At 40.0% G+C, this 26,175-nt stretch overlaps 2 protein-coding genes and 1 long non-coding RNA gene across 8 annotated transcripts in view; 1 reads left to right on the forward strand and 2 right to left on the reverse strand.

Annotated features, from left to right (window-relative positions):
* The first annotated feature begins 3,372 nt into the window (after window positions 1–3,372).
* Window positions 3,373–7,021, forward strand: LOC124133521. The gene is made up of 2 exons (XR_006860954.2): window positions 3,373–3,864; window positions 3,924–7,021. It is a non-coding gene; the product is annotated as an uncharacterized LOC124133521 (long non-coding RNA).
* Window positions 7,022–8,331: 1,310 nt separating this feature from the next.
* LOC124133522 (DNA-directed RNA polymerases I, II, and III subunit RPABC2-like) lies at window positions 8,332–15,224 on the reverse strand. Its single transcript, XM_046497929.1, has 5 exons — window positions 15,117–15,224; window positions 12,403–12,466; window positions 10,478–10,611; window positions 9,369–9,440; window positions 8,332–8,708 (listed from the first exon to the last, which is right to left on the reverse strand). Exons 1-5 carry the CDS (start codon window positions 15,146–15,148, stop codon window positions 8,618–8,620), a joined length of 393 nt encoding a protein of 130 aa, XP_046353885.1. The 5' UTR covers window positions 15,149–15,224; the 3' UTR covers window positions 8,332–8,617.
* A 3,820-nt stretch (window positions 15,225–19,044) lies between these two features.
* LOC124133523 (serine/threonine-protein phosphatase 6 regulatory subunit 3-like) overlaps window positions 19,045–26,175 on the reverse strand; it is a 41,955-nt gene continuing 34,824 nt past the window's right edge. For all 6 annotated transcript variants that reach the window (XM_046497935.2, XM_046497933.2, XM_046497932.2 and 3 more), the window contains one exon: window positions 19,045–25,564. In XM_046497935.2, coding sequence (XP_046353891.2) covers window positions 25,483–25,564 — 82 coding nt within the window. In that variant the 3' untranslated portion in view covers window positions 19,045–25,482. The remainder of the gene's footprint in view (window positions 25,565–26,175) is intronic.

A 26,175-nucleotide genomic window follows, 5' to 3' on the forward strand; every position in this document is an offset into this window, starting at 1 on the left:
TGATAACATTTATTCAACGAGACTGTCTCCCTTCTGTCCTATATTACACATCATATCTCTGGGGTGGGTAGCCTAGTGGTTAAAGCGTTCACTCGTCACGCCGAAGACCCGGGTTCGATTCCCGACATAGGTACAATTAGTGAAGTCAATTTCTGGTGTCCCCTGCCATGAAATTGCTGGAATAATATTGCTAAAAGTGGCATAAAACCATACTCACTCACTCACTATTATATCTCCATTCCATTAGGATACCCTGGACGGATTCCCCACATATTTTTTAGTTTCGGAAGAGACATTCCATTCTCCATCTTTCTTATTACAAAAGTAGGCCCCCAGTTCTCTCACGCATCAGCTTGAATCAACAGCCAATCAAAAGTACTCTTCTAGATGAGAGTCCGGAACATCTTTACATTAAGAACTCTAGCCTCGTATGAGGTTGCCCTCGAAATATTTACTAGTATTTGAATCAGAAGACGTGCAAATAAACTGTCACCTGGAAAAGATGTTTTGGAGTATTAGGACGAGGAGTAACGTCCCTATGCTGTCAGTTGTTCCAAGTGGTTTTGGAGACGGCACATGACAAAGTGAGAGGAGTATTTGGGATATCACCACTTGTTTTCATCATGGGAGAACTCTAATTTATCTGGACAGGGTCCGGGGTAGAATAGGTCTTCAGCAACCCATGCTTGCCGTAAAAGGCGACTATGCTTGTCATAAGGGTGACTAACGGGATCGGATGGTCAGGCTCACCGACTTGGTTGATACAGATCATCGTATCCCAATTGTGTGGATCGATGCTCATGATGTCAATCTCTGGATTGTCTGGTCCAGGCTCGATTATTTACACACTGAAGTCATATAGCTGGAATATTGCTGAGTGCAGCGTTAAACACAAACAAACAAATTATCCGGACAGCTAATTTTGATAGTTTCATTCAAAACTGACTCAAGTTAAGCCATGGTGGTGAATGGGTCCTGGGCCCCCGTTCCACAAAGCAATCTTAGCGCTAAGGTGATCGTAACTCCCATACTTTAACACTGGCTAACGATAGTCATAGCGCTAAGATCACTTTGTGGAAAGGGTCCCTGGGTATTTATCATGATAGATACTGGACAGTGGATGATCAAGGGTGTTATCCATCATTGATGGGGCACGGGCGACCCAGTCATGTAAGTGTCACAATTTGATGTGAAGAGTTACGTCCCTTAGACGTGCCAGAAACCTATGATCCTGATGGGTTCAAATTTTACATTTGCCTAGATTATATGGTCAGATTAGTCAGCACCATACCCATGCTCATGGGTTTCACCAATTTGTAAATGTCAAAGAGTACTGTTCCAAGTGGCATTAAACCAAACTCCCTCATTCTCACTTGTCAACTTTAAGTCATTTGTTTCAACAAGAATGTTCTCTTATCAACTGTTTCAGCATCTCGGTAACAACATGTTTAGTCACACGTGTCAGGAGCTAGACTTGGGCAGTCTCCATGTTGTTATCATATCACATAAGTAATGTGTCAGAGCTGTAAACAAACAAACAAACAATTATAATTTTAAACATTGTTTTGGGAGGTTTTCATGCATTCGGAACACACCAAGGAAGCGCAAAAAATATACCTCAGATTTTTTATTTTATCTTTTACTTCATATAAGAAACAGACTGGTTCCAGTCTAGTCTAATTCAAACACATCAGGGACGTGTGGCTAACTACTAGTCTCATGTTTTATCACATCTTTTTGTCCTAGATATTTTGAGAATGTGAAATAATAGTCTCTGATAGAATACTGATTCTGTGTTAAAATGTATTGACATTCTATCTGCTACGTAGTCGGGTGTGCTTTGCAAGAATCTTCATTCAGTGTTGAGGCAATGAGTAGTAAACATTATCTAGAAAGCAAATGAAAATGTGTACCGGTAATGATTTCTTTCAAACAACATCTTTCACAGAAGACTGTTTTAATATAATTGAACGTCAAACCCACCCACCCACACCCCTATAATAAGCGACCAGTCCCTAAGTTATTTCTTCACATGTTCACCGCGTCTCAGGCACTACAATTCACTGTGCAGAGTTGCCTCCCTTAGGCATAAAGATCATAATGGGTTCACGTCTCGGTCTGCCTGGATTTTGTTTCTAGGTTTGTCCTGTGCTCGTGGTCACCGAAGTGGTAAATGTCTTCCTCCCACATGACACTGACATACAGTGATATAACTGAAATACTGTTCAAAGAGGAATTACAAACTCCCACTTTCAAGTCTTGTGTCACTAGTACACCCCACATATACACGGTTGCTGTTTTGTAGATAGGCATTTCTAGTCCTCCACCATGTCCTGCTTTGCCAATCACATCATATAGATTTGAAAATTTATTGAAATTTCACAAATCACAGAAATATTTATGTTTAAGTAAATTGATGAAGCTTAGATTGTGGCATTAAGATTTGTTGTTAAAATGGTAAAAAATAGATTTGTTCATAAGAAAAATGTTTAGTTTTCAGTTAGTCTTTTCATGATATAATCAGATGTTATTTGATGTAATATTTTGGTAAAATCATTCATGTTTTTGTATTCTGCCATTAGTTTTGTGATGATACAGGGTTCACTATATTCACACTGCACAGATACTCAGGATGAAAGCATTGAGTCTTTGTGTGGACAGCTTGGAGTGGAATGTTTTGTCAGCACCAGGTTTCTGAGACCTGCATCACTTTGGGCTTACCGCTCACATTAAGCTGACATGCCGTGATATGACTGAAATACTGTTAAAAGCAGCAGTAAACCCAACTCACTCACTGAAGTGGAATCTGAGGGTAAGGGGACTAGCGGAAATGAAAATTCACAGTGGTGTTGCCATCAATTACGATGGCTTCAACTTGCAGTAGAGCAAATAAACCCTGCAGTCTCATCTCCAAGTTAACTTTTTGCCCCTGGGGGGATTCTGGGAGAAATTCCCAAACCTCATTCTGGCCTCCCTTTGGGATGCAGGGCATAACAGGCCCCCAGTACACAGCAGTACACGATGCTAGACACCCATGTAGATTCAAGGGCAGAATAGATCCCCTGTTCCCTTATCTTGCCTTGCATGTGGATTCAAGGGCAGAATAGGTCCCCACTACACAGTAACCACCATACTTGACAACCATGTGGATTCAAGGACAGAATAGATCCCCTGTTCCCTTATCTTGCCTTGCATGTGGATTCAAGGACAGAATAGGTCCCCTGTTCCCCTATCTTGCCTTGCATGTGGATTCAAGGGCAGAATAGATCCCCTGTTCCCCTATCTTGCCTTGCATGTGGATTCAAGGGCAGAATAGATCCCCTGTTCCCTTATCTTGCCTTGCATGTGGATTCAAGGACAGAATAGGTCCCCAGTTCACAGTAAGCACCATGATTGACAACCATGTGGATTCAAGGACAGAATAGATCCCCTGTTCCCTTATCTTGCCTTGCATGTGGATTCAAGGACAGAATAGGTCCCCTGTTCCCCTATCTTGCCTTGCATGTGGATTCAAGGGCAGAATAGATCCCCTGTTCCCCTATCTTGCCTTGCATGTGGATTCAAGGGCAGAATAGATCCCCTGTTCCCTTATCTTGCCTTGCATGTGGATTCAAGGACAGAATAGGTCCCCAGTTCACAGTAACCACCATACTTGACAACCATGTACACATGCTAGAACCCCATGTGGATTCAAGGGCAGAATAGGTCCCCTGTTCCCTTATCTTGCCTTGCATGTGGATTCAAGGACAGAATAGGTCCCCACTACACAGTAACCACCATGATTGACAACCATGTGGATTCAAGGACAGAATAGATCCCCTGTTCCCTTATCTTGCCTTGCATGTGGATTCAAGGACAGAATAGGTCCCCACTACACAGTAACCACCATGATTGACAACCATGTGGATTCAAGGGCAGAATAGGTCCCCTGTTCCCTTATCTTGCCTTGCATGTGGATTCAAGGACAGAATAGGTCCCCACTACACAGTAACCACCATGATTGACAACCATGTGGATTCAAGGGCAGAATAAGCCCCCAGTCAGTGAACCATGCTTATCCTACAAGCTGAGGATTGGGTCATTACTAGGGTCATGTGTAACCCTGCTGACAGCTGTCCTGTTATCCCGGCTGTGTGGAGTATTTGCTTTCAGAAGGATTTCCATCTCCATTCACTCACTCACTCACTCACTCACTCACTCACTCACTGGTTTATTGACTGATTGCAACCTGTACCACAATAATTCAATACTGACCCCTGCTGTTATCATAAAATGTCATATCCAATGTTTGTTTGCATCCATGAGCGTCTTTGAATTGCATTGAATTGAGTTGTTATGATGTTTAAAAGTGATGATAATCCAAAGCGTTGATGCAGTCAGTAAAAACAGTGAATGGGAATAACACCTTTAAATGCAATATTCCTTGATCAAGGATGGAGTTATCGAAAAATATTTTGATTGTAATCATGTTTCTTAACTTTAATAAGCCAGTTGTGAGCTCTGTGGCTACGTTAATACCAGGATGGCCACATTCCACAGTGGAGGGGAGTCAGTTTGTCTGTTATGCCAGACCCACCAATCCCAGCTGAAATAGGAAGTTGCGTATGCTTGTCCTAAGAGGTGACTAAACGATTGTGGTCAGGTATGGAGGCTTTGTTGAGTATGTCATCAGGGTCATCAACAACATGGGATGTTGCTGATTTGAATGGCGTCTTCGTCTGGTCAAGTCTTGATTATTCCGATTCCACCATGTTGCTGCGAGTACTGAATACAGGTATTCCTATACTTAGCGGATCACATTGGCCAAACAGGCTTACCGTATTGATGTATCTAGCTTCTTGCTCCTGTGAGCAATAAGTTCGTTTTCATGGCTATAGGGAACTAGGCAAGCCCACCCAGTGGTTAGAATTCACAATGCAGACTTGCATCTGTTGCAGTGTGCCATGAACCGTCACAAACCAGGAACTAGAGGCGATGAATTCACAATGCAAGCTTGCATCTCTTGCAGTGTGCCATGAACCGTCACAAACCAGGAACTAGAGGCGATGAATTCACAATGCAGACTTGCATCTCTTGCAGTGTGCCATGAACCGTCACAAACCAGGAACTAGAGGCGATGAATTCACAATGCAGACTTGCATCTGTTGCAGTGTGCCATGAACCGTCACAAACCAGGAACTAGAGGCGATGAATTCACAATGCAGACTTGCATCTGTTGCAGTGTGCCATGAACCGTCACAAACCAGGAACTAGAGGCGATGAATTCACAATGCAGACTTGCATCTCTTGCCGTGTGCCATGAACCATCACAAACCAGGAACTAGAGGCGATGAATTCACAATACAGACTTGCATCTCTTGCAGTGTGCCATGAACCGTCACAAACCAGGAACTAGAGGCGATGAATTCACAATGCAGACTTGCATCTCTTGCAGTGTGCCATGAACCGTCACAAACCAGCAGTTTGAGGCGGTGAATTCACAATGCAGACTTACATCTCTTGCAGTGTGCCATGAACCGTCACAAACCAGGAACTAGAGGCGATGAATTCACAATGCAGACTTGCATCTCTTGCAGTGTGCCATGAACTGTCACAAACCAGCAGTTTGAGGCGATGAATTCACAATGCAGACTTGCATCTCTTGCAGTGTGCCATGAACCGTCACAAACCAGGAACTAGAGGCGATGAATTCACAATGCAGACTTGCATCTCTTGCAGTGTGCCATGAACTGTCACAAACCAGGAACTAGAGGCGATGAATTCACAATGCAGACTTGCATCTCTTGCAGTGTGCCATGAACTGTTCGCTGGAGACCAAGGTGCGACCCAGTCATGACTGTAGGTCTACCAGCTGTCATTGCTAGTGTATCACAGAAGTAGAGTGGATACATCTGGGTGCTCAGCTATAGTGTCTGGTTTCTCTGACCTAGATTTGATAACTAACGGTACCTTTGTACAGCTGAAATACCGGCACTGCTTCAGTGTCAGTCACAAGTCTATATCCTTAACCACTATCCAAGGCCTAGTGAGATTTCTGTATGGCATGTACACTTACTTATTAAAACCTCAAATCTTTTACAAAATCCTTCAGGCTGGAACTGTTGTAACATTTGACCGACCAGAACTTACATTGACAGTCAATAACTTCTACTGAACAAATGTTATGTGTTATTTCATGAACACAAGTAAGGGACGTTGATCTTGATTACATTCAAATGTTTGTGAACCACAATTTCATGGATTCCGAGTATTCAGGTGATAAGCAAAGTCCCGAAAACATCACTCATCAACATTGTAAAGACAAAGTGTTATAGGTTAGTTTCCGTAGCACTCTTTCTGGACATAAACAGCTGAGGCGTCACTATGGTATGCTATGACATCACGACCTACGCCATTTGCTTCCCTGGCAATTGAATCAGCCACAAAGCACATCCATGTGAGTAGAAAGCTATGAAAAAATTATCCTTTCTCCTAAATAGTAATCAAATGCAGTATTTACTATAGTCATGTCGCAATACTAAATGCCATTTGTTGTTTTTTAAATTTGGTACATGACTTATCAAGAATTGTATTCAAAAACAGTGAAAAGTCTGCTAATATGATTGTGGCATACTCCAGTCATCTTACAATTGCAGGTGATCAAGTGCATGTGTTTAGTTCAGGCACCCTGTCATTGTACATTATACAGGTACAGCATCGTAGGCTGCTTGGAGAAGTTTTAATTCCTTAATCCTCGTGAAGTCACTTGGGATCCTAAATTCCTTTGTTAGTAACTGGCGATATCAGTGTGAAATTGGGATGCCGATTTGATGTGAATCTATGAGAAATATTTCTATTTTTCCTATCTATTTATTACTATGTGTAATATGTTATTGCTAGGAATAACTGACGTTTCCCGTGAGAATGAACCTCCAAGAATATGTTGTTGTGTAATAACTGTGTGAATTGTGGGGGCTAACCCACGTTATGTACATATGCTTTTTTTAAAAGCAGAAAAAAATAAAAAGTGTATAATATGTCAGTGACCTTGTTGTCCTTGATTCATTCAAGATGATGGAGAAGATCATTCTTGGGGATTTCCAGCAGTCTGCCGTATCAAAGCTAGACGTGAGTGAGTGAGTTTAACGCTGCTTTTAGCAGTATTCCAGTCATATCACAGCATTTCAGCTTAATGTGGGAGGAAAGCCTGAGGTGATGCAGGTCTCAGACATTTACCACTTCGGAGAAACCCATGAGCACGGGTATGGTGCTGACAAACCTAGAAACATAATCGTAGGTTTCTGGCGTGCCTAAGGGACGCAACTCTGCACAGTGAATCGCAGCACCTTAGACGACTGAGCCGCCGGTGGCCCCAGCTAGACTGGATAGTTTAAAAATAATCAAATAAAGCCTTATCACCAAAGTACTTCTCATACACAGATGAGGGTAAGACTTCATTCAGGTACATCTTCTCCAGGCAATGGACTGACTGTAAAAGTCAGTTTCCACCCTTGCCGAACTAGGCTGGAATTCCGGAGTAACAGTTTGGCTGGACTAACAAGTCCATGCATGGTCCAATCAAAATTGCATAACAAATAGACATCCGGTTTGTAAACATGGATTTCCTTGCACAAATTTCTGTCGACTGCAGGATTTGCAAAGCATGTTTACTGTGTATTTGACAGATATTTTCCAAGTCTGTCATGTTTTTAATCAAGGTGCTCAAATGATTTGATGCATTTCGTGAGGTGAGACCCGTTTATTACAACACAGATCTTTATTTTGGATCAGATTGTCTTGACTGGGTAACGCCATTTTGTTGGAAGCAAATGCAAGTTATATGAGAGGTGGAATCTGATTGGTTAATAGAAGGGCCATAACATAACTCATTATACCCACTGGTAGTGCTACCATCAAACCTGGAAATCCCAGCCTAGTTTGGCAAGGGTGGAAACTGGACTTTAGTAGTCCCTTGCCTCGGGAAGATGAAGTACTGCCAACACAGCTGGGACTAAGTCTTTCACCAAAGTTTTGTTTGTCAATTAATGCTGCACTCAGCAGTATTCCAGCAGTCTGTAAATACTCGGGTTTGGACTGGACAATCCAGTGATTGACATGAGCTGCGATCTGCGAAATTGGGATACGATGACATGCATCAACCAAGTCAGCGAGCCTGACCGCTCGATCCTGTAAGTCGCCTCTTTAGACAAGCATTGACTTCATCAAAGTACTACTAACACAACTGAGATTAAGTCCTCCACCAAAATACTTCTCATACACAGCTGAGGGTAAGACTTCCAGTCAGGTACGACTTGCAAAGAGCTGAGATTATACATAGTATACAACTACCTATTGGAGTTATTCTGTTTTATTACATAAAATTGATGATGAATTACATGATACTTAATGAAAATGGGTAAAAATGGTAAGACACATAATGCGTACCAAATCCATCTATCAAAGACATTTGACGACACTGATCCACTTCTGATCTTTGTCCTGAGGAAACAAAATCCACTGAATACAATGTTTGTGAAATGATACAGCTTAGATCAGAGATGAGTCTGTCATCATCATGTCCCCTTCTTCAGCAAATGTCGCTGTTCCTGCTGCTACCAGTAACACAGAGTTCACATGATCACTCTGTCATGATAAGTTCATCCAAAGCCCAATCTTCGTAGCTTCCATCTGGTAAATATCGGCGGATGATAAAGGGGATTTTTCTGGCCCTGAAATACCAAAAAGTGAGAGAGTGAGTGAATCTGTTTACTGCTGCAGGAAATATGCAGGTTTTGGCCATGCATACCATGGCATACCATTTGTTTGTTGTTTAATGCTGTTCTTAGCAATATTCCAGCTATAGGACGGCAGTCTGTAAAGAATCAAGTCAGGATCAGACAGTTTAGTGATTGACATACTGAGCATCGATCCATGCAATTGGGATTCGATGAAATACATCAACCAAGTCTTTTGGTATGACGTGGCCGAGGATTAAGCCCTGGACCTTCCGCTGTCTGGGCAGACCCTTTAACACTAGACCACGGAGGCTGTCCATTAGCTTGACATCATGTGGACTCAATCCTTCTTGGTGCCTAGCATATTCTTAAGTGAGTGAGTTCAGCTTTATGTCACTTTGAACAGTACTTCAGTCATACAACAGCATGTCAGCTGAAGGAAAGCCCTAAGAGACACACATCACAACATTTAACCTACATACAAGGGTATGGCACCAACAATCCAAGGACCATTAATGATTAAATCAGGATAAATCCCAAAATAGCTGATCCTGGCAACCAAAAAGGGAAGCAACCATGTACAGCAAATAGAGGCACCATAAACAACTGCGCCTTTTACACCATCTATCCTGCAAGCCTGGTGAAGCTACTCACTTGAGTTCCTTCATGGCGATCATAAGAGGATCGGTCTCTCCCTCCAGTTCCACCATCACAGGGGCACACATGCTGGAACACAATCAGACAATGAGTCAGTATAGTTTTATGCCACTTTTAGCAACATTCCAGCAATATCATGGAGGGGGACACCAGAAATGGGCATTACACGTTGTACCCATGTGGTGAATCGAACCCTGGTCTTCAGCGTGACGAGCGAACGCATTAACCACTAGGCCACCCCACCACCCCCAGACAATGATATCAGGGACACACATGCTGAAACACAAACGGACAAGTACATCATGCTGTCACACAGAAAATCAAAGATTACTACACCAGGGGCACACATGGTGAAACGTCCTACAATAATATCAGAGGCACACATGGTGAAACACAATCAGTCACTAAGGACGAGATCAAAAGTTTGATGCCGGATCAAAATCTTAATTCCTTAAGTTTCAAGACATACCCACCTCCTTCCCCAAAAAAATTAATACTTAAAATGTTGTATTTAATGACAACTCCTAACAGCATATGAATAAAAATAGGATTGCATTGGTCCATTAAACATCAGTGGGGTTTGTTTATTCAAAAGTAACAATTAGTGGATCCTGTCATAGATAAGGGATGCTACTCTGCATAGTGAATTGTAGTGCCCTCCAACAAATTAATAAATCATGTAGCGGCCAAAAATGTCCGAATCCTGTGATGGGATTTGAACTACGGATCTTCTGATACGAGGTCAGAAGCCATGTCCACATGACCAAAGAGATCCACATCCTGCTACACAATGATGCTTGTTGAAACACAGGGACACACATGCGGAATCTGCATCCCAGGTGTACTATTTGTGTTAAGGTGTAGAATGTAGATTTTATGAGACTGTGGCTATGAACGAGTCATGGATTGCACCCAAGACACAGCACAGCATCATAAAGGATGCAACAGTGCAAGAGCTACCCATGGTACCGATGCTGCACAACGGCATTGTTGATGACCTAAGTCAGGCCTGAGGTGCTTCCATTCCATTTGACTGCAAAACACTGACCTTGGTTAGTTAGCCAACTGCATAGTATCTGAAAATCCCATGCTTATTCTAAACTTACGCTATTTGTAAAGCTCTTGTTCCAAGAATCCTTGCCCTCTCGTATTTTGTCAAATATCGTGAGGTGATTCTCTTCATTGGTTCAACCTGACGAGGGGTGTCACTCGGCAAGACTTCTATCTGCTCTTGCCCAACCTGAAAACAACAGTACAACCTATACCAGACTTCAAAATGTTCAGTAGTAACAGTATCCACTAGAGTCATCAGGCTTCACTGACGTCGCGATGCATCACACATTTACACCTGGTGCTGACATGGCTACTCATGTACTGATTCATGGTTCAAACATGTTAAAGGTGGACTTCGCTTAGGTTAATTAGCAGGCCTACCAAGTTTGAACTGGGTCATTCAAACAACACTTTGCCGGTCTACCTTTATGTCTCATGTTTGAGATCAATCTACCAACCAATGATACCCTAATCATGTACACATATCTCACTTCTATAGATTCTATAGAAGGCAAGAATTATAACGTGTGAATATTAGGGCTGGGACGGGTAACTCGGGTAGGTACTGAGAAGGACCCGGGTACCCACAGGACAACCCAGACCCGTGGTAAGTCATGTGATATATTGTTTAATGACAAAAATTATCAAGAACTCTATGGTTACACTACAAGTCACTAATGTTCGCATTTTTTTCTAACTGTGCACCCGTCCCTTCCGATTTTTCATATGGTTGAATAAAGAAATAACTTAATTCAACTTCAGTGTATGAATGACCAGGTTGTTTAATACGTGTATCTAAATAGGTTTTGCCAGGGCTATGCTAAAAATGTTCCCAATCGGACATTTTGAGACATCTCTTGAGACCTACAGTGGGTACCCGGGTAGGATCGGGTAATAGAACGGTGGGTACCCGGGTAGTAAATTTGGACTCGTCTCAGCCCTAGTGAATATACACCACACAATCATGTGACATTTCAACCTGTAATGATTGTCAAAAAGAAGTATTAACGAAGTTCTACGATAACACGACATTACTAATCAGTATTACCTTACCACCTATGACAAAACAAAATGCTGTATCTGATTTACACTATTAGAACTGGACTAAATTTTCTTGTCATGTTAGATAAACACTAGTGCTGTTCGGTTCACATGCGTTTTTGGTGAATCGAATCGTATGCATGCATCAATTGAATTTGTTATTTGTAGTCACTAGAATCGAATATTTATAAATATGCAGTCATGTGCATTTACATACTCTGACCCTTAAAATATCCATAAGAACATATTATATGCATAGATTTCTTCAAAGACAACACTCTTTTATATTAAATTTGACAGATTGTGGTCACTGGTCATTGTTGCATTTGAGCAGATACTAGTTCCTGGATAAGTGCAGTATATAAATGTATAATATATTAATAATAAACAAACCATGTTAAATAGTTTAATTTGTTTTTGTTTCACTGAATATCATAAATAACACATCAACTGCTGACTTGTTATTGTATTTGTGAGTAAATATTCGTAATCATTATCCTATATTCATGACACAAATCGTAATCGCGCCATAGTGTATTCGTTGCAGCCCCAGTAAACACAGACAGTTGACATCGGTAACCCCTTGTTAGCCATGAAACTTTGAAATTTTATACAAAAATGATGCAAATCAAGTATTGTGAAACGTATCAATATGCAGGGTAGGGATATCGTGACACACTTAGTATCCACAGTTTTCAGGAAAACTAGTTTAGTAATTTTCCAGCAATATTATGATGGGGACACCAGAAATGGGCTTTACACATACCCCTGTGTGAATCGAATTTTGGTCTTCTGTGAGACGAGCAAAGGTTTTAACCACTAGGCTAACCCACTGACCTCCCCCACCCCCACCCCACCAAGCTTCATAAATTAATGGGGTTATTGCCCCAGAAAGTGTAGCAGAACTACCATATTTACACAAGTGTACAATAATTACCTCGGCATTCTCGGGTTCGTCCAGGACCTCATCATCATCCAGGTCATCAGGACCTTCATCAAAGCTGCAATCACACATAAAGTTAGCTATTATTTCAGCATAGAAAATCAAGACATAAAACATAAGTGAAAAAGTTCCAGTAAAATAATTTCTCAGCAACATTCCATGTGGAAAGTGTGACGGTCACCATGTTGGGGCGCTGGATGTGTATTACTGTGGACAGATATTACGAAATTATGCAAAGGCACCTAAACACATGCTAAAGGGATGTAACTATGAACTATCCATACCAACCATGGTCTTTTAGAGAAACAAATTACTTTACAATCAGGGGAACATTTCGAAGGTTATATTTGATATTTTAAATCACTTTATATTCCACACGTAAACATGGTAAACAAATAATATTGTCACCATAACTGGGCTGGTCATATATATCTACATTTGTATTAAATTATGCTGGAATAACCCACCAAGGAAGAGCCAAGTACTTGGCTGATTATTCAACACTTCAAACACCTGTTAGCAATGTTAGGACTAACCAAGTTTCCTTTACAGTGTACATTGTTAAATCGTTCATCATATGCACTGAAATACCAGTGGCTTACTAGACAAAGGCCGACCAGGTCAAACGGGCCCCCGGTGTGTTACCGTGATGACTGTCACTCCCGGACAGATCAGGAGGCATCACATGTATGTCTTGTGATACATATCCTTGGTAGAAATAACCGCAGTTTACTAGTACACCGCTTATACTGCACACCATAAATTAGAAACTATTTAGTTATGGGTAATGATAAAAATATGGCCGTGATCCAACAATAATGGTCATGAGAGTGTGTCCAAAATTCAGAATAACGCGAAAATAGAGTCTGGGAGTAGCGCACTTTACCGGGCGCACTGTTTCAGATCCAATTAGCGCTATGGGGGCTCAAACGCACTTCCCCAGCTCATCGTCTTGGCTAATTCATGAGTTAATTAGCCGACGCTCTACCACTGGACCACGAGCGCTATCACATGTAATCAGTGCTTGTTTAACGGGTCATTAGCACCCCATCAACACACATGCGTAATTCAGTAAACAATGAATTGTGCATTCGTGTGACGTCACAGTCCGCTCTCCCATTCATCTTTTCTTGAAACCACACCCGCCATTGTTTATGTAAACCTGACCGACAAATCGGATTAACTGGATTAACGCTTGAAAAGGTAAGAATTTATGGCTAACCCTTGCCATAAGCAAGCTAACACTTGCCATAAGCAAGCTAACCAAAAGGACAGAAAAGGGGTGTTGGATCGTAAAGACATGTAAGTTTCCCTAAGACCGAAAAGGAGTGTTGGATCCTGAAGCGAGAGTCACTGGACAGTGAGGCACGGTAACAAGGGTGCAGGCTAAAATGGCACCTCAGAAAAACGTCACCGATTTCTCTGGCGAAAACTGCACCGCATTTGGCGAAAACAGCTACTATGTGTTGGGCGAAAACGGCACCTCTATTTTTAATAACGATAACGATTTTTGTGGTAATATATATGTTTTATTTACATGGTATTTGATGTATAGAGTACATCTGAAGCCGTAATGTGAATTTCCGATAGGTTTGGTACTCTCATTTCTTCAGTATCTTCTGACTGGAAACTGACATCAAAGTTACCGATCACCTCTTCAATGACGGGAGCAACGCATTTCACACAGCGGAAAGGGAAGTCTTCTTCAGTCTGGCAATTTCTCTTTAATTGTCCGGTTCCACATACACAATGGGTCCACTTGTCACAGTTATCACAGGATACAGCATGTTGATTTTTTCTGACATTCGTCTCGCATGCAACACATCAAAAGGCCATTGTGAATAATTGTGATCTGACAGCACCATGTTTGGCCTCTTAAATACAGTTTCAGCTTAAATTGAGTAAAAGTACTTAAAACTTCAAAGCGTATAGTGTTTTCACAATAAGTTAAGCTAAGTTGGATTATAGTTGGAGCAGAGGCTAATATCTAATGTAAACTTGTTTTAACATCTCACAATTATTGGCCTTTGCAAGTTACAATGTAAGTTTAATATCATTTATTTGACCAAGGTAAAAAATAAATAAGGTGCCGTTTTCGCTCGAGTCGAGGTGCCGTTTTCGCCAATCGGTGCCGTTTTCGCTATAACCCCGGTAACAATATAGCGAGACTGCGGTCACACTATAGCACGGTAATTGAGCGGATGGTAGAGCTCAGGCTGTGCCTGGTAAACTGCGTTGTGGCCTTAGAGTCTGACAGTAGTCCAAATGAGGTACATATGCCGATCTGTTTAACCAGAACAAACTTATTTTTTGACCATGTTGAATGTTGATGCTTCGTCTGCGAAATGCGTTGATGGCGTAATCACTCTTACACAGGATGTGAAATACATAACCCTTCTATCACAGAGAACTATCGATAAACGTGGAAAGGTTATGAACCCGATATTGATTCAGTATTACTGTCATTATCAGCTGGTCATAAGCATGATACGCTTTCATTCATTCTAAACACGTGTTTCGATTCATAAACAATCATTGATACGCAATAACACAATTCTTGCATGTTTGGAAGGACATACCGGTATTTCTAGAATTATGACTAATACAAAACGACCCCCTTACATAAAATACAACCTTAGATGTACCAAAACTTGGTTACTCGTAACCAACACGAGATAATATAGCAAAATACAACAATATTTTCTTACTCTTCGCCATCGAAATCCCCATCGTCGGCCATGTTGACAGCAAGTGCCGTCTATCGGCGTTGTGACAGGTTATCTTCCCTTGTTTTACCCCCGCCTGGCCGTCTTTTGGCGTCACCGTTCATGCCGTTCGTGATTGGAGAACCATTATTTCTCGCGTTAACAAGAACTTCGAGAACAATTATTTATCGCGCTGACAAGAACATGGTAGAAGAACAATCTGATTCTTGAAATGTTAGAACCATTCATTGTCACCAGAGAATGTAATGTAAACGGGAAGGCTTAGTCAACTCGTTCACAACTTCTTTGGCTGACACGTTCACACCGACTCCGACATCGACTCGGAGATAAGCAAAAATAACCAATATTAAATCAGTTTCAACTTTAAATTTAAGTATTACTTTTAAAAACGAATTATATGGGGGTTTTCATCTTTGTTTGCGTGTTTTGTTGCTTTTTATTTCGTTGTTTGTTTTGTTTTGTTTTGTTTAGGTTTGTTTTGTTTTTTGTTGTTGTTTTAGTGGTTTGTTTATTTGTTTGTTTGTTGTTTGTTTTTTTTGGTTTTTTTTGGGGGGGTGCAACATAATTATACACTGAATTTGATAAGAAATTAATTTCTTTGTTTGAGTTTCCAGAAATATACATTGAGTGAGTATTGGAGTAGAAGATCTGATGTTACTGAGATTGTTGATCATAGCTGCGTAAGGGCCAACCGATCTTTGTTGTGATCGGGTCAGCCAAAAATTTCGAACGGGTCAGACTGCGTACAATCAATGTGTACAGGCAACGTGTTTGCCTCTTCGTCGTGTTTCATCTTTCAGAAAATATCAGCCTCTGACTTCCACACAAAACATTCCGACAGACACGCAGCACTCGCTAACAAACATTCACGTGTATTTCCGAAGACAACACGTACAATAGCACTAATCTCGAACGCGCTAAACCCAATTTCACCTCACCTTATTCAGCCCACGTGGGGATTCCGGGTAAGAATATGGGTCCCCAGCAACGTATGTTTGTAAGGGGCGATGAAATGAATCGGGTGGTCAGGCGCGTTGATGAGGAGGATTGCATCCAAATTGCGTGGATCGATGCTCATGATGTAAGTCACTGGATTATCTGGTCCAGACTCGATTATTTAGCTGGAATCATGCTGTAGGAGGTTTTGTTCGTCGTGCATTTATGAAACAAGCCGAATGGCGTTCCTGTTGCACGCGCACCAATATACCAACAGTCAGTGTCTTTTGGTCCCATGACGAAGCAATAAGCGCCCTTCCAGTTGAAAGGTGAAACTATGTGACTGTTATAAGTGGCAAGTCTAGGCATCGAATAACACAAGAATAAACATTGTAAGTGGCAGTATAGAAATTGTTGTGAATACGTTATCGTCTCACAGGATTGTCTAGTCCAACAGCTGATTAGCTTGTCAAGACGAGATTGTTTACAGTCCGTATGTCCGGAGGACTGCAGTGCGGCATCAGGCAACTAACATTTAGGTTATTTATGCAGATTGTGAGTGGCTGGTGCTACTGGTAGGGCAGGACATGCGTACCCTTTTCGCGAACACCTGGTATCATCAGCAATTTTCAAGGACCCATTCATTTAATTTTCACCGCTGTTTCTTCTTTGACTCCCATTGAATCTGAGTCTGCAGAGAATTACGACTGATTATATTCTCTGGCGTTGATGTAAAATTGTGAAGTAATTGTCGATGGCAGCAAATGATTGAAGTACCAGTAAAATATCCAGTGCTGGAAGCGACAGCCAGTGTTTGGATACATGCCCTTTGAACATGGCAGGCTTGGTCGTACAAGTTTCGGGATGGTGGTTTCGAGAGAGACGACTGTACCTATCTAAAAGCAACACAGGTCCTTCATCGACCTGACTTTCGTCTTATCTACATAGATCCCGGCTAGAAATGAATGCCGTAACAGGCGACTATGCTTGTCGGTGACTAACGGGTGGTCAGGCCTGTCAATTGCGTGGATCGATGCTCATGATGTCAATCACTGGATTGCCTGGTTCAGACACGATTATTTACAGACCTTCGTCATATAGCTGGATTATTGCTGAGTGCGGCGTTAAATAACGAACAAAATCTGATCTACTTGCCAAGTGCGGATTGGATATCTATTTGAAAACACCGAATTCCTGCCAGCTTCCAACAATATTCTGGAATCAAGAGAACGGAGAGGGACCCGTTTCAAGACATTCAACAGGGAGATTATTCAGAGTGAGTGATTGAGTTTTGTTTTACGCCGCTTTTAGCAATATTCAAGCAATATCAGGGCGGGGGACACCAGAAATGGGCTTCACACATTGTACCCATGTCGGGAATCGAACCGGTCCTCGGCGGGACTAGCGAACGCTTTAACCACTAGGCTGCCCGACCGCCCCGAGATTATTCTGAATAATCGTGAGTGGGGTTTGAAAATGGCCACAAACCCATAGTCAAAACGGCCACAAAAAAGTCATAAGGGCCACAACAAGTCAAAACGGCCACAACAAAGAATAATAATAATGTGAGCAGGATGTGTACAGAGTATATACATGTTAGATGAATACCCAATGTGAGCAGAACACAGCAACAAGAAGAAATCTTCGCGGCCTGGAGATTATACTATCGGGGCTTCTTAATACATGCGCGTCAAACCAAGGACCAAGGGTTTACATGTGTTTATGGGAGGTGTAGTTAGTGCTGAAGATCTGTGTATATACAATTTATTTGGTCAGATCTGAGTTATGAACTGTTATATAATGTATTTAATACAACTAATGTGCCACAATACTTGAGTTAGTCTTTCTTATTTTATGGGTGGCCGTTATGACTTTTTTAGTTGTGGTTGTTTTGACATTTTTCTGTGGCTGTTTTGTGTTTACCTTTTGAGGCCGTTCTGACAAGGGGCCGTTTTGACCCGCTCCCCGTTAGTGCACTTATCGGAATATTCTGAATATAGAATATTCTGGGACCCGTTGCTTGTTTGACCCAGTGTGTTTTGTTTACTGTTAACCTAAAACTGTGTATAAATATAATTTATTGATTATACATTGATCTTGTGTGGTCATTTACTGATTTCACAATGTAGTTCTCTGGAACTGATTTCTGGGTTAACCTTTGAATTGGAAATCACCTCGTAACAACATACAAAGGCCCAAAAAGCGTCCTTCGTTGTGTGGCTATCTGAAGTCGATACACAAGGATAGGAGTTACGATAGTACGATGTAGCGCAGAGGTTCTGTGGGCCCTGGTTATATAGATATATAACACATAATGGTTTTGATTTCGGCAAATCCACCCTGGTTGAATGTTTTTAATTCCAACAAGAAGCAAATGACACATCTACACTATAAAGATATCTCGAACAGTTTTCGAGTTCTGCTCCGGAAATGATACCCATTGTTTCTATTCAGTTCTGAGACTAAAGCTAACTTTGTTTGGGCGGGGATAAAATCAAATGGTAAACAAACTGCCGTTTTCTTGGTGGTCAGTATCTCCAAACATCTGTCTGCACTCACGTGGTTGGTAAACACTGGAGCTCTGATGGGCACTAGATGTGTACAATCCTGGGCATATTCACTTACTGACTATGTTTGATTCACAACACTCGACTCAGTAAGTTCAAGATCAAGTTTAAAAAATTAATTTTACATTCTTTGAGAATAAGAACTGGTAAGGGCTGTTTCAATGTTCATCTGGTCGAAGTCATTGTCAGGACGTTTTGTCTTAATTTTCAAGTACACCAAGTATATGATGTGTGATGACTCAGAACCTGAATGATACAAGCACAAATACTGTAAATATAATGCCTGCGAGCCAGCAGGGCTAGTGGCCTTCATTTCACTATCCCTTCAAACTCGTCAAACTATGCGAAAGCTGACCTGACTTTGCAGCATTTGGGCAAAAAAGGCTTACAAAAGAACAGAATTCGAATCAATTTTTATAATTTATTTATAAATACTGTCAATCAACAGCCTTTGTCTCTGTATCTCACACCCTGCACTGTTAGGGAATACACAAATGATTCTGTACACAAAGTCATTGTCCACAAACTACGAAGTGTTTTTCATGCAGCACTGTGAGAGTATGCCTCTACCTTCACCCTAAAATACACATCTCTTCACATAGAAAATTAGTTATTATGACTTACAATGAACTTACTGTGAACCACTGTACACCTCTGTACAGTATTTTAATATATATGTATCTATACAATATCATTAATCTGCATACATTAACAACAGCAGGGCTCGGGATGCGATTCACCTGGGCAAGGTAGAAAGTTCATTAACTGCATATCCTAGGTCTGAATGTGTCACCATGGAGACAGCTTCAGTCTTCATCATAAAATAGATATATAGCTTGTGAGTCAAAACGAAAATGTAAAGCAACTATGTTTTGGCACATATCAATGTACGTTATAGGCCTAATACATTTCCATAAACACAGATATGTCTCCAATCAAATCAATTATACATTTGTACATCTGGAATATTTACATCTAAAAATCACATTATCTAAAAGGTTTAAGTTTCCCACTGGATGGGAAACAAGCTTCTAAAAATACTATGACAGAATGTTGATCTGTGGATGGGGGAGCACTGGGCTTTAGGATGGAAGGGGACTTGGTGGACAAAGATGTAAAATGAACCATAAATTTTCAACTTTGCATCTATTGATCAACACAAATAAAATTGCATGTTACGCTTCACTTCCAGTAAAGCTATAAGCTTAGATTTTTATTTAATCAACTTGAATATTTAGTCTGAAATGCTGAAGTTTGTATTGTAGCATTACAGGAAGGTTTGGTCCCTATTTCAAGGTCAAAACTAAAATCGCTCACCACAAAATTATTACCATGTTGGACTAATACTTTGGCCTAATTTTATACTACTCAACTATGGTACTCTATGAACAACACTTCAAAAGAATATATTCTTGAATGAAGACCCACATTCTTGTAATTTGATTAGAAACTCGATAAGTAAAACATATAATAGAAACTACTTGTAACCTTACACAAAAATCCCTCAATGGTCATACAGCAGCTCATAAATGCACATCACACTTGGAATAGCAGCTCAGGGAAACAGAAGCATCTAAGGACAAACCTACACAAACTGGATCAGGTAACCGATTAATGTTGTATCCAAAATCAGACATGTTATAAGGACAGATCAGTTTCAGAATTGACAATATTTCATTTTTAGATATTCTTTGAGGTCAACAAAACTAGTGTGTGTATGGACTCTGCACAAATACATACAGGAGTGATGGGGACGTCATGAATGACAAAACAACAAACACTGAACAACAGCAGACAAAACAACACATCAATAAGGAGGGACAGGCCCCCATAATCTACAGCAGGTACTGGATCCATTGTGGCTATTTTGACGGACAGATTTCATAGGGAGAAGATCTAGGCAATCAGGTTCATCACTTAATACAGAATCAAAATACATGACTAGTCCATCTCAATGGTAAATGATATGGATTGATACTGAAGTCAAGATTCTTTCTGCCTTATTCCGGGGGTCCATGAGCAGATCTACTTCATCCAGCACACTTCAATTTCAAATCTTGTTATCGCCCATGGAGTGTGATCCTTAAAGGCAAATGAAGCCACATAAATTAGCTACTTCTGAGAAATGGTATGCTTCCATTGCAAATCAGAATCATTATGAAACGCAAATACTTCACAGGATCTTAACAATGTGGCAGTATCTGTGATATATTCTTTCCATTCATATTTTGAATTTCACAAATGACAACACCCAAAACAGATCAGAACGTGATTTCTCTACATATCCCCCCTGTAAATTGTCACATCAAGATCATAGCCAAGTAAACTTAGCAGGCAGTTTGATTTGTATCAAGTTATGATATAACAACATCCACAATGACATTCACAAGTTAACTGAACAAACTAAAAACTGTCTGTGTAATCGTTTAATGCATACAAGTTGCTGATTCTGTGAAGTCCTTATCAGCACATGTTACCGAGGAATGAGTTAGGTTAGCAAACGGCCTGAGACAGCCATGAGGATGCAATTACCGGTATACACATGTGAACTTACAAAGATTTCACTGGAGATCAAACTTCAATGATGCTTCTTATCGGAACAATTTGAGCATTGTATTCAAAGTCACAAAAATGTCTGATGCTGTTAATACATTAAATTGCTTCCCCCAGTGAAATGATTTAATGAGTATTTCCGTATCGGTTGTTTTACAAGATATCTGCGTTTTGAACACTGAGAAACATTCATAGATTTAGTGATGATATTTAAGGTACATTCCACTTCCAGTAATCTACAGAATAATCTAGACCTACTTCAGTGAACATGTTTATTGGGGATATAGAATAATAATGCCAGGAACAAAGTAGGCCACTAGCCCATGACTAGTCAAAAAAAAAGGATCCAAAGACTACTTATCTCTATCCTATCAATGCATAAAAATGCTCATCAAACTGAATTGTGAGATGGTAAAGACATTTTTGTCAGTCCTAGATTTGTTCACTGGCTATGTGCCGGAACACATTGAATGATGACAATAATTCACCCATTCAGCACATCTTTAGGCTAAGTACAACCATAGTACATACAGTACAACTCTGACTATGAGTAACTATTTCTATGCCAGAGCTACAAGCCTGGATAGGACCTCAATAACGCCTAGAATATTCAACCACTGTATTCCACTTGCAGTTTACGCCATGAACGGAACAAAAGAAAGACCTTCCCTTCTTGACATGTATTTATGGAAAGTAATTGGTATTGGAATATATTTCACAAGCATTTGCATCCTTCATAAACCCTATGTATTACATTTAACAGTTGCCTGTGAAACTGTTCCAGAGTGAAGTGTTCAATAAGATGTTTCTAGATGGTGTCGAAATTGTTCCTACTTGGCAGTGCAATCAGGGAACATAAGAGATATGTTCTTGTCAGCATTCTTGGGTGATTGACAGCATAGTTAAGACAACTGCACAGTGAATTCTGTGAGGTAGTAAACTATATGGGATGTATGACTTGATCCCTACTAGCACAACATCAATGGCAAGCTGGACCTGAAGAGGTTCACAAAAGCAAGAAAAGAATCAGTTCAAGTACAGTTATTGCCATGTTCCTTGAAGGCTAAACGGAAATTACAATAACATCAGCAAAGATTCATTTTCACATTTTAATATTAGCCATTTCTATTTTTGATATTATTTCCAAACAATATTAAACATTATCCCATACCATGTGCATGATGCTCTTCTACAGTGTGTTAGGACAACAATGTTTCAACGTGAGCTCGGGGTGGTCATTAAACATTACATTCTCTTCAAAACACATCAAGATGAATTAATTACATCGTTGTGAACCTTTTACGCTCACGTTACACTTCCTCCTTTTCACATACAATAGTGTAGTAAGAACAAATAGCCAATTGGTAGGTCATTGGAAAGCAAAGTGATACACATGTAGTGATTAAACTGCAATGCTTACAGTAATGGATGACAATGCTGTTAGAAAGCACCTTGGGGTATTTCGGTTGCTAGTTGTGGTTCCAGATGGCACTTCTACAGAAAAGCCTTCAAAGAGTGCATCAAGTCTGCAAGATGGTGATGCGCACATATAACCAAGATCCCATTTCAAAGAGCAATCACAGCTAATGTCTCAAGTCACTCTTAAGTCTAGCTGAGACAGCTTCATGAAACAGGCTTTTAGCATGAACAGAATTCAACTGAAAGTTTTATCACAATACATACGTAAAACTGGCAAGGATTCTTGTGTAGGAGCTACAGTAAAGAAAGAATGGAAAGACAGACATCTCCATGTAAACAATTCCCATCAATTACGGTAGCTACACACAGTCTCACCATTCAGGATTGACTATTACATGCCTTATAAGGGCAAGATTTCTTGCTTGTACAAAATGCACTGATTTGTATATAACAGTATGTACAAGTATCACAAAACAATTACCTAGTTAGTGTTCCACTGGAAACTTGCAAATTTGTTAGGATAATGTAAGTAATGTATTTTACATAAACTCTCCTTCTAAAACTTAGTAATATTTACAACATTATACAGATCAGCACTTGCATGATAAATGATTATCTATGAGCAGAGTGAGGGCATTGGTATAAAATACTTCAAAATCAAATTATCTAAGAAGATTCAAAGGCACAGAAACATTTTTCGAAGTATGTGCCAAAGTCTGTGGACATGAATATTCAGAACAAAACTTACAGCAATATTCCAGATTCATAAATAGGAAAAAATGAACAGGAGTAATCCATATATCTAAGATCCATAAGTAGTTTTGTGAAAAAAAGGAGAAGGAAAAACAGGTCTAGTCACGATAACAGGTCATGGCAATAATTTCAAAATTTGCCACTTGATCATTTGTTATAATTTGGTAAATGCTGTTCAACAAATACATTAGTTCCAGTTTTCACAGACAATGATTGGAATTACAAATGTAACTTACAGGAAAACTTGAGGGAAAATAAATGAGATTATGATGGACTGGTTACATTTCCAACATTGCAAATACAAACTTATTACATATACATCATTTGGTATCTTGTGAACATGTGCCTTATATACTGTTTAAACACAATAAATAAATTAGGAACATAAGTTTCTTAAAATATTGCTAGTTTGTGTGCAAAGGGAAGACTGTCTACCAAGTGAAAATTAAAACATGTGCCGGAGAATACAAAATGGAAATACGAGATCATGATTTAAGCATAACAAATATTTCTTCATCAAGAAAGAAATTTCACACCTTTATGAAAATTACCATCTTGAGCTGACTGACAATTACTGAGCATTATTGAATACAACACAAAAGTACAGACCATGAATGTCTCCATAATGTACATATTATTTATTTTCAATTACAGTGAAAAAATAATAGAGTTGTCTCCCCTAACACAGGCATGTGACTTGAGTCTTGGTGTTGACAAAAATCACGAAAATAAAATGTCTATCTGATACAATGTAAAATATTATCACAATTCAACTGCCCTCACAAAAAAATTACGTTAGAGATTGAGTGCCGTTTCTAAAATTCTAAAGGCATTATGGCAATTATGATTCATGAAGTGAATTAAATAGAATATTAAAATATACATGTCCTTATAAACGATGGATTACCCTTTGCTACCACTATCGATTAATGCATCTTCGGAGCACATAAATTCACTGTCAACAGAACATATGGCAATAAATAGGTGACACACATAACAAATTTGACCTTTCCATGTGTGTAAGTTTGTTTGTCAAGAAGCATACAAATACACAATATGGCTGTGGAAATCAGAATCACAAAACCTTCGTAAAGATAAACTTTCTGATATGATTTGACAAAAGGTTCCGTACAGATAACAAATATCAGCTACATTTTGATTTAATTGAAACCGTAGTAGATCCCCACCTAAAGTTAGGGAAATCAAGTATGCATACCATTTCTAAATACATGGGAAAAGAATCCGAAACCACTTGCATAAGCAGTAGAATGTGTTGTTCCATACACAGAAGTTGTACAGACTGGGGAACCAATTACAAAAAGCCAATCATTCAATCAAGATGATTTGCAAGAATTAATATCATTGATATGCATATTGGGAGTGCTCTAAATGTGCATAAATTGGCAGAACATAGTGAATATAAATTTACCAGTGACAAGCATTTTTGTAAAAAATCCATTCAGAACATTTTGTTTATAACGATGCTGACTTAGTGTGGTAGGTAAACACCACTAGGTCTGCCAGTGCTGAGTGCATCAACCAAGGTTGGTATAGAAGGGTAACTCTTGGACTGTGATTTTGCTGTGGTCTCGCCCCTGCCGATGCTGAGTTCCTGCATCTGCAGCAGGGAGGTCTGTTTATCATATCTAAAAAGCACCATGACAGCGTCGTGGCAGTCCTCCCTCCATCCACGCATTCTTGTTACACATTCATTCACTCTCTCACTCACATACATTGTGGCAGATGCTAGTCTTGGATGTCAACTGAAGACCAACAAATATCTGCATCTCTCGCTAGCACAACTAAAACATCACAGGAATCGCAAGTGCTGTATGCCCATCTGTAATCATACCGACGACGCCAACAAAGTTTTATCTGGAGGTTAAAATCAGAGTCCTTTGAGCTGGCCATTTGTCAATGAGGGGTCTACAAGAGTCGTCGCATGGTCATTTGGGTGGGAATCGGGACACACACTGGCTTGCCATTATGGACAAGATTAAAACTGTTAAAAGCCTGGCTGCTATCACAGGCATCCCTGTTTTTGATAAGGCATTATATACAGAAGCAGCTGCCTCATAGCATGTGTTCGTTTCCTTATTTATCTAACTTGGGCCACAGACTCAAACTGGGCCGTTGGGTACACTGGAAGATGAATCGGGCACACCTTTGTTATAGTTCTCTAGGGCTTCTTTGGCCATTGCTCTGCAAAAAAAAGAGAAAAGATGTTATTTAAGGCTCACTCTGATCATGTCATATTTATCAGGGCTACACACATCAAAACAATTCAATTTAGTTTAGTCACAATTATTTCGTTTGTTTCAATGCCGTATTCATAAATTTGTAACAAAAAAATTCATTGACCATGTCAACAACTGATAATAATGCCCCTAAAAACTATCAATGTTCACTTATCATGCTATGTTAATTAGAATATGACCTGTTAAACATATCTGCAACCACTCCCTGAAATAGAATTGTACTATGGGCCTGTGTCCTTTCAATGTGGAATAAAACTTATCCTTGTCCTTAAATATTCAAGTCATATGAAAATGTCTAGTAAATAAGAATTTGGATCAGACAATCCAGTGATTGATATTTTGAGCAATGTCCCATGCCGTTGATGTACGATGACACGTTATAACCAAATCTCTTGCGATCATAATTCTATATTTTGTTTCCTTCATTCTTTCTGATCTTTTTTCCTTTTTGATCTTTTACACAATTCAGATTGACTAAAACAGATTACGCTTATTACACAGAGTAAGTCTCAAGCTTGGTACTATAGTCACTAAGGTAACCTCCCAGCAAGTTGT

Source organism: Haliotis rufescens, unplaced genomic scaffold (assembly GCF_023055435.1).
Source record: "Haliotis rufescens isolate VD_foot unplaced genomic scaffold, xgHalRufe1.0.p SCAF_5, whole genome shotgun sequence".
Lineage (NCBI taxonomy): Eukaryota > Metazoa > Mollusca > Gastropoda > Lepetellida > Haliotidae > Haliotis > Haliotis rufescens.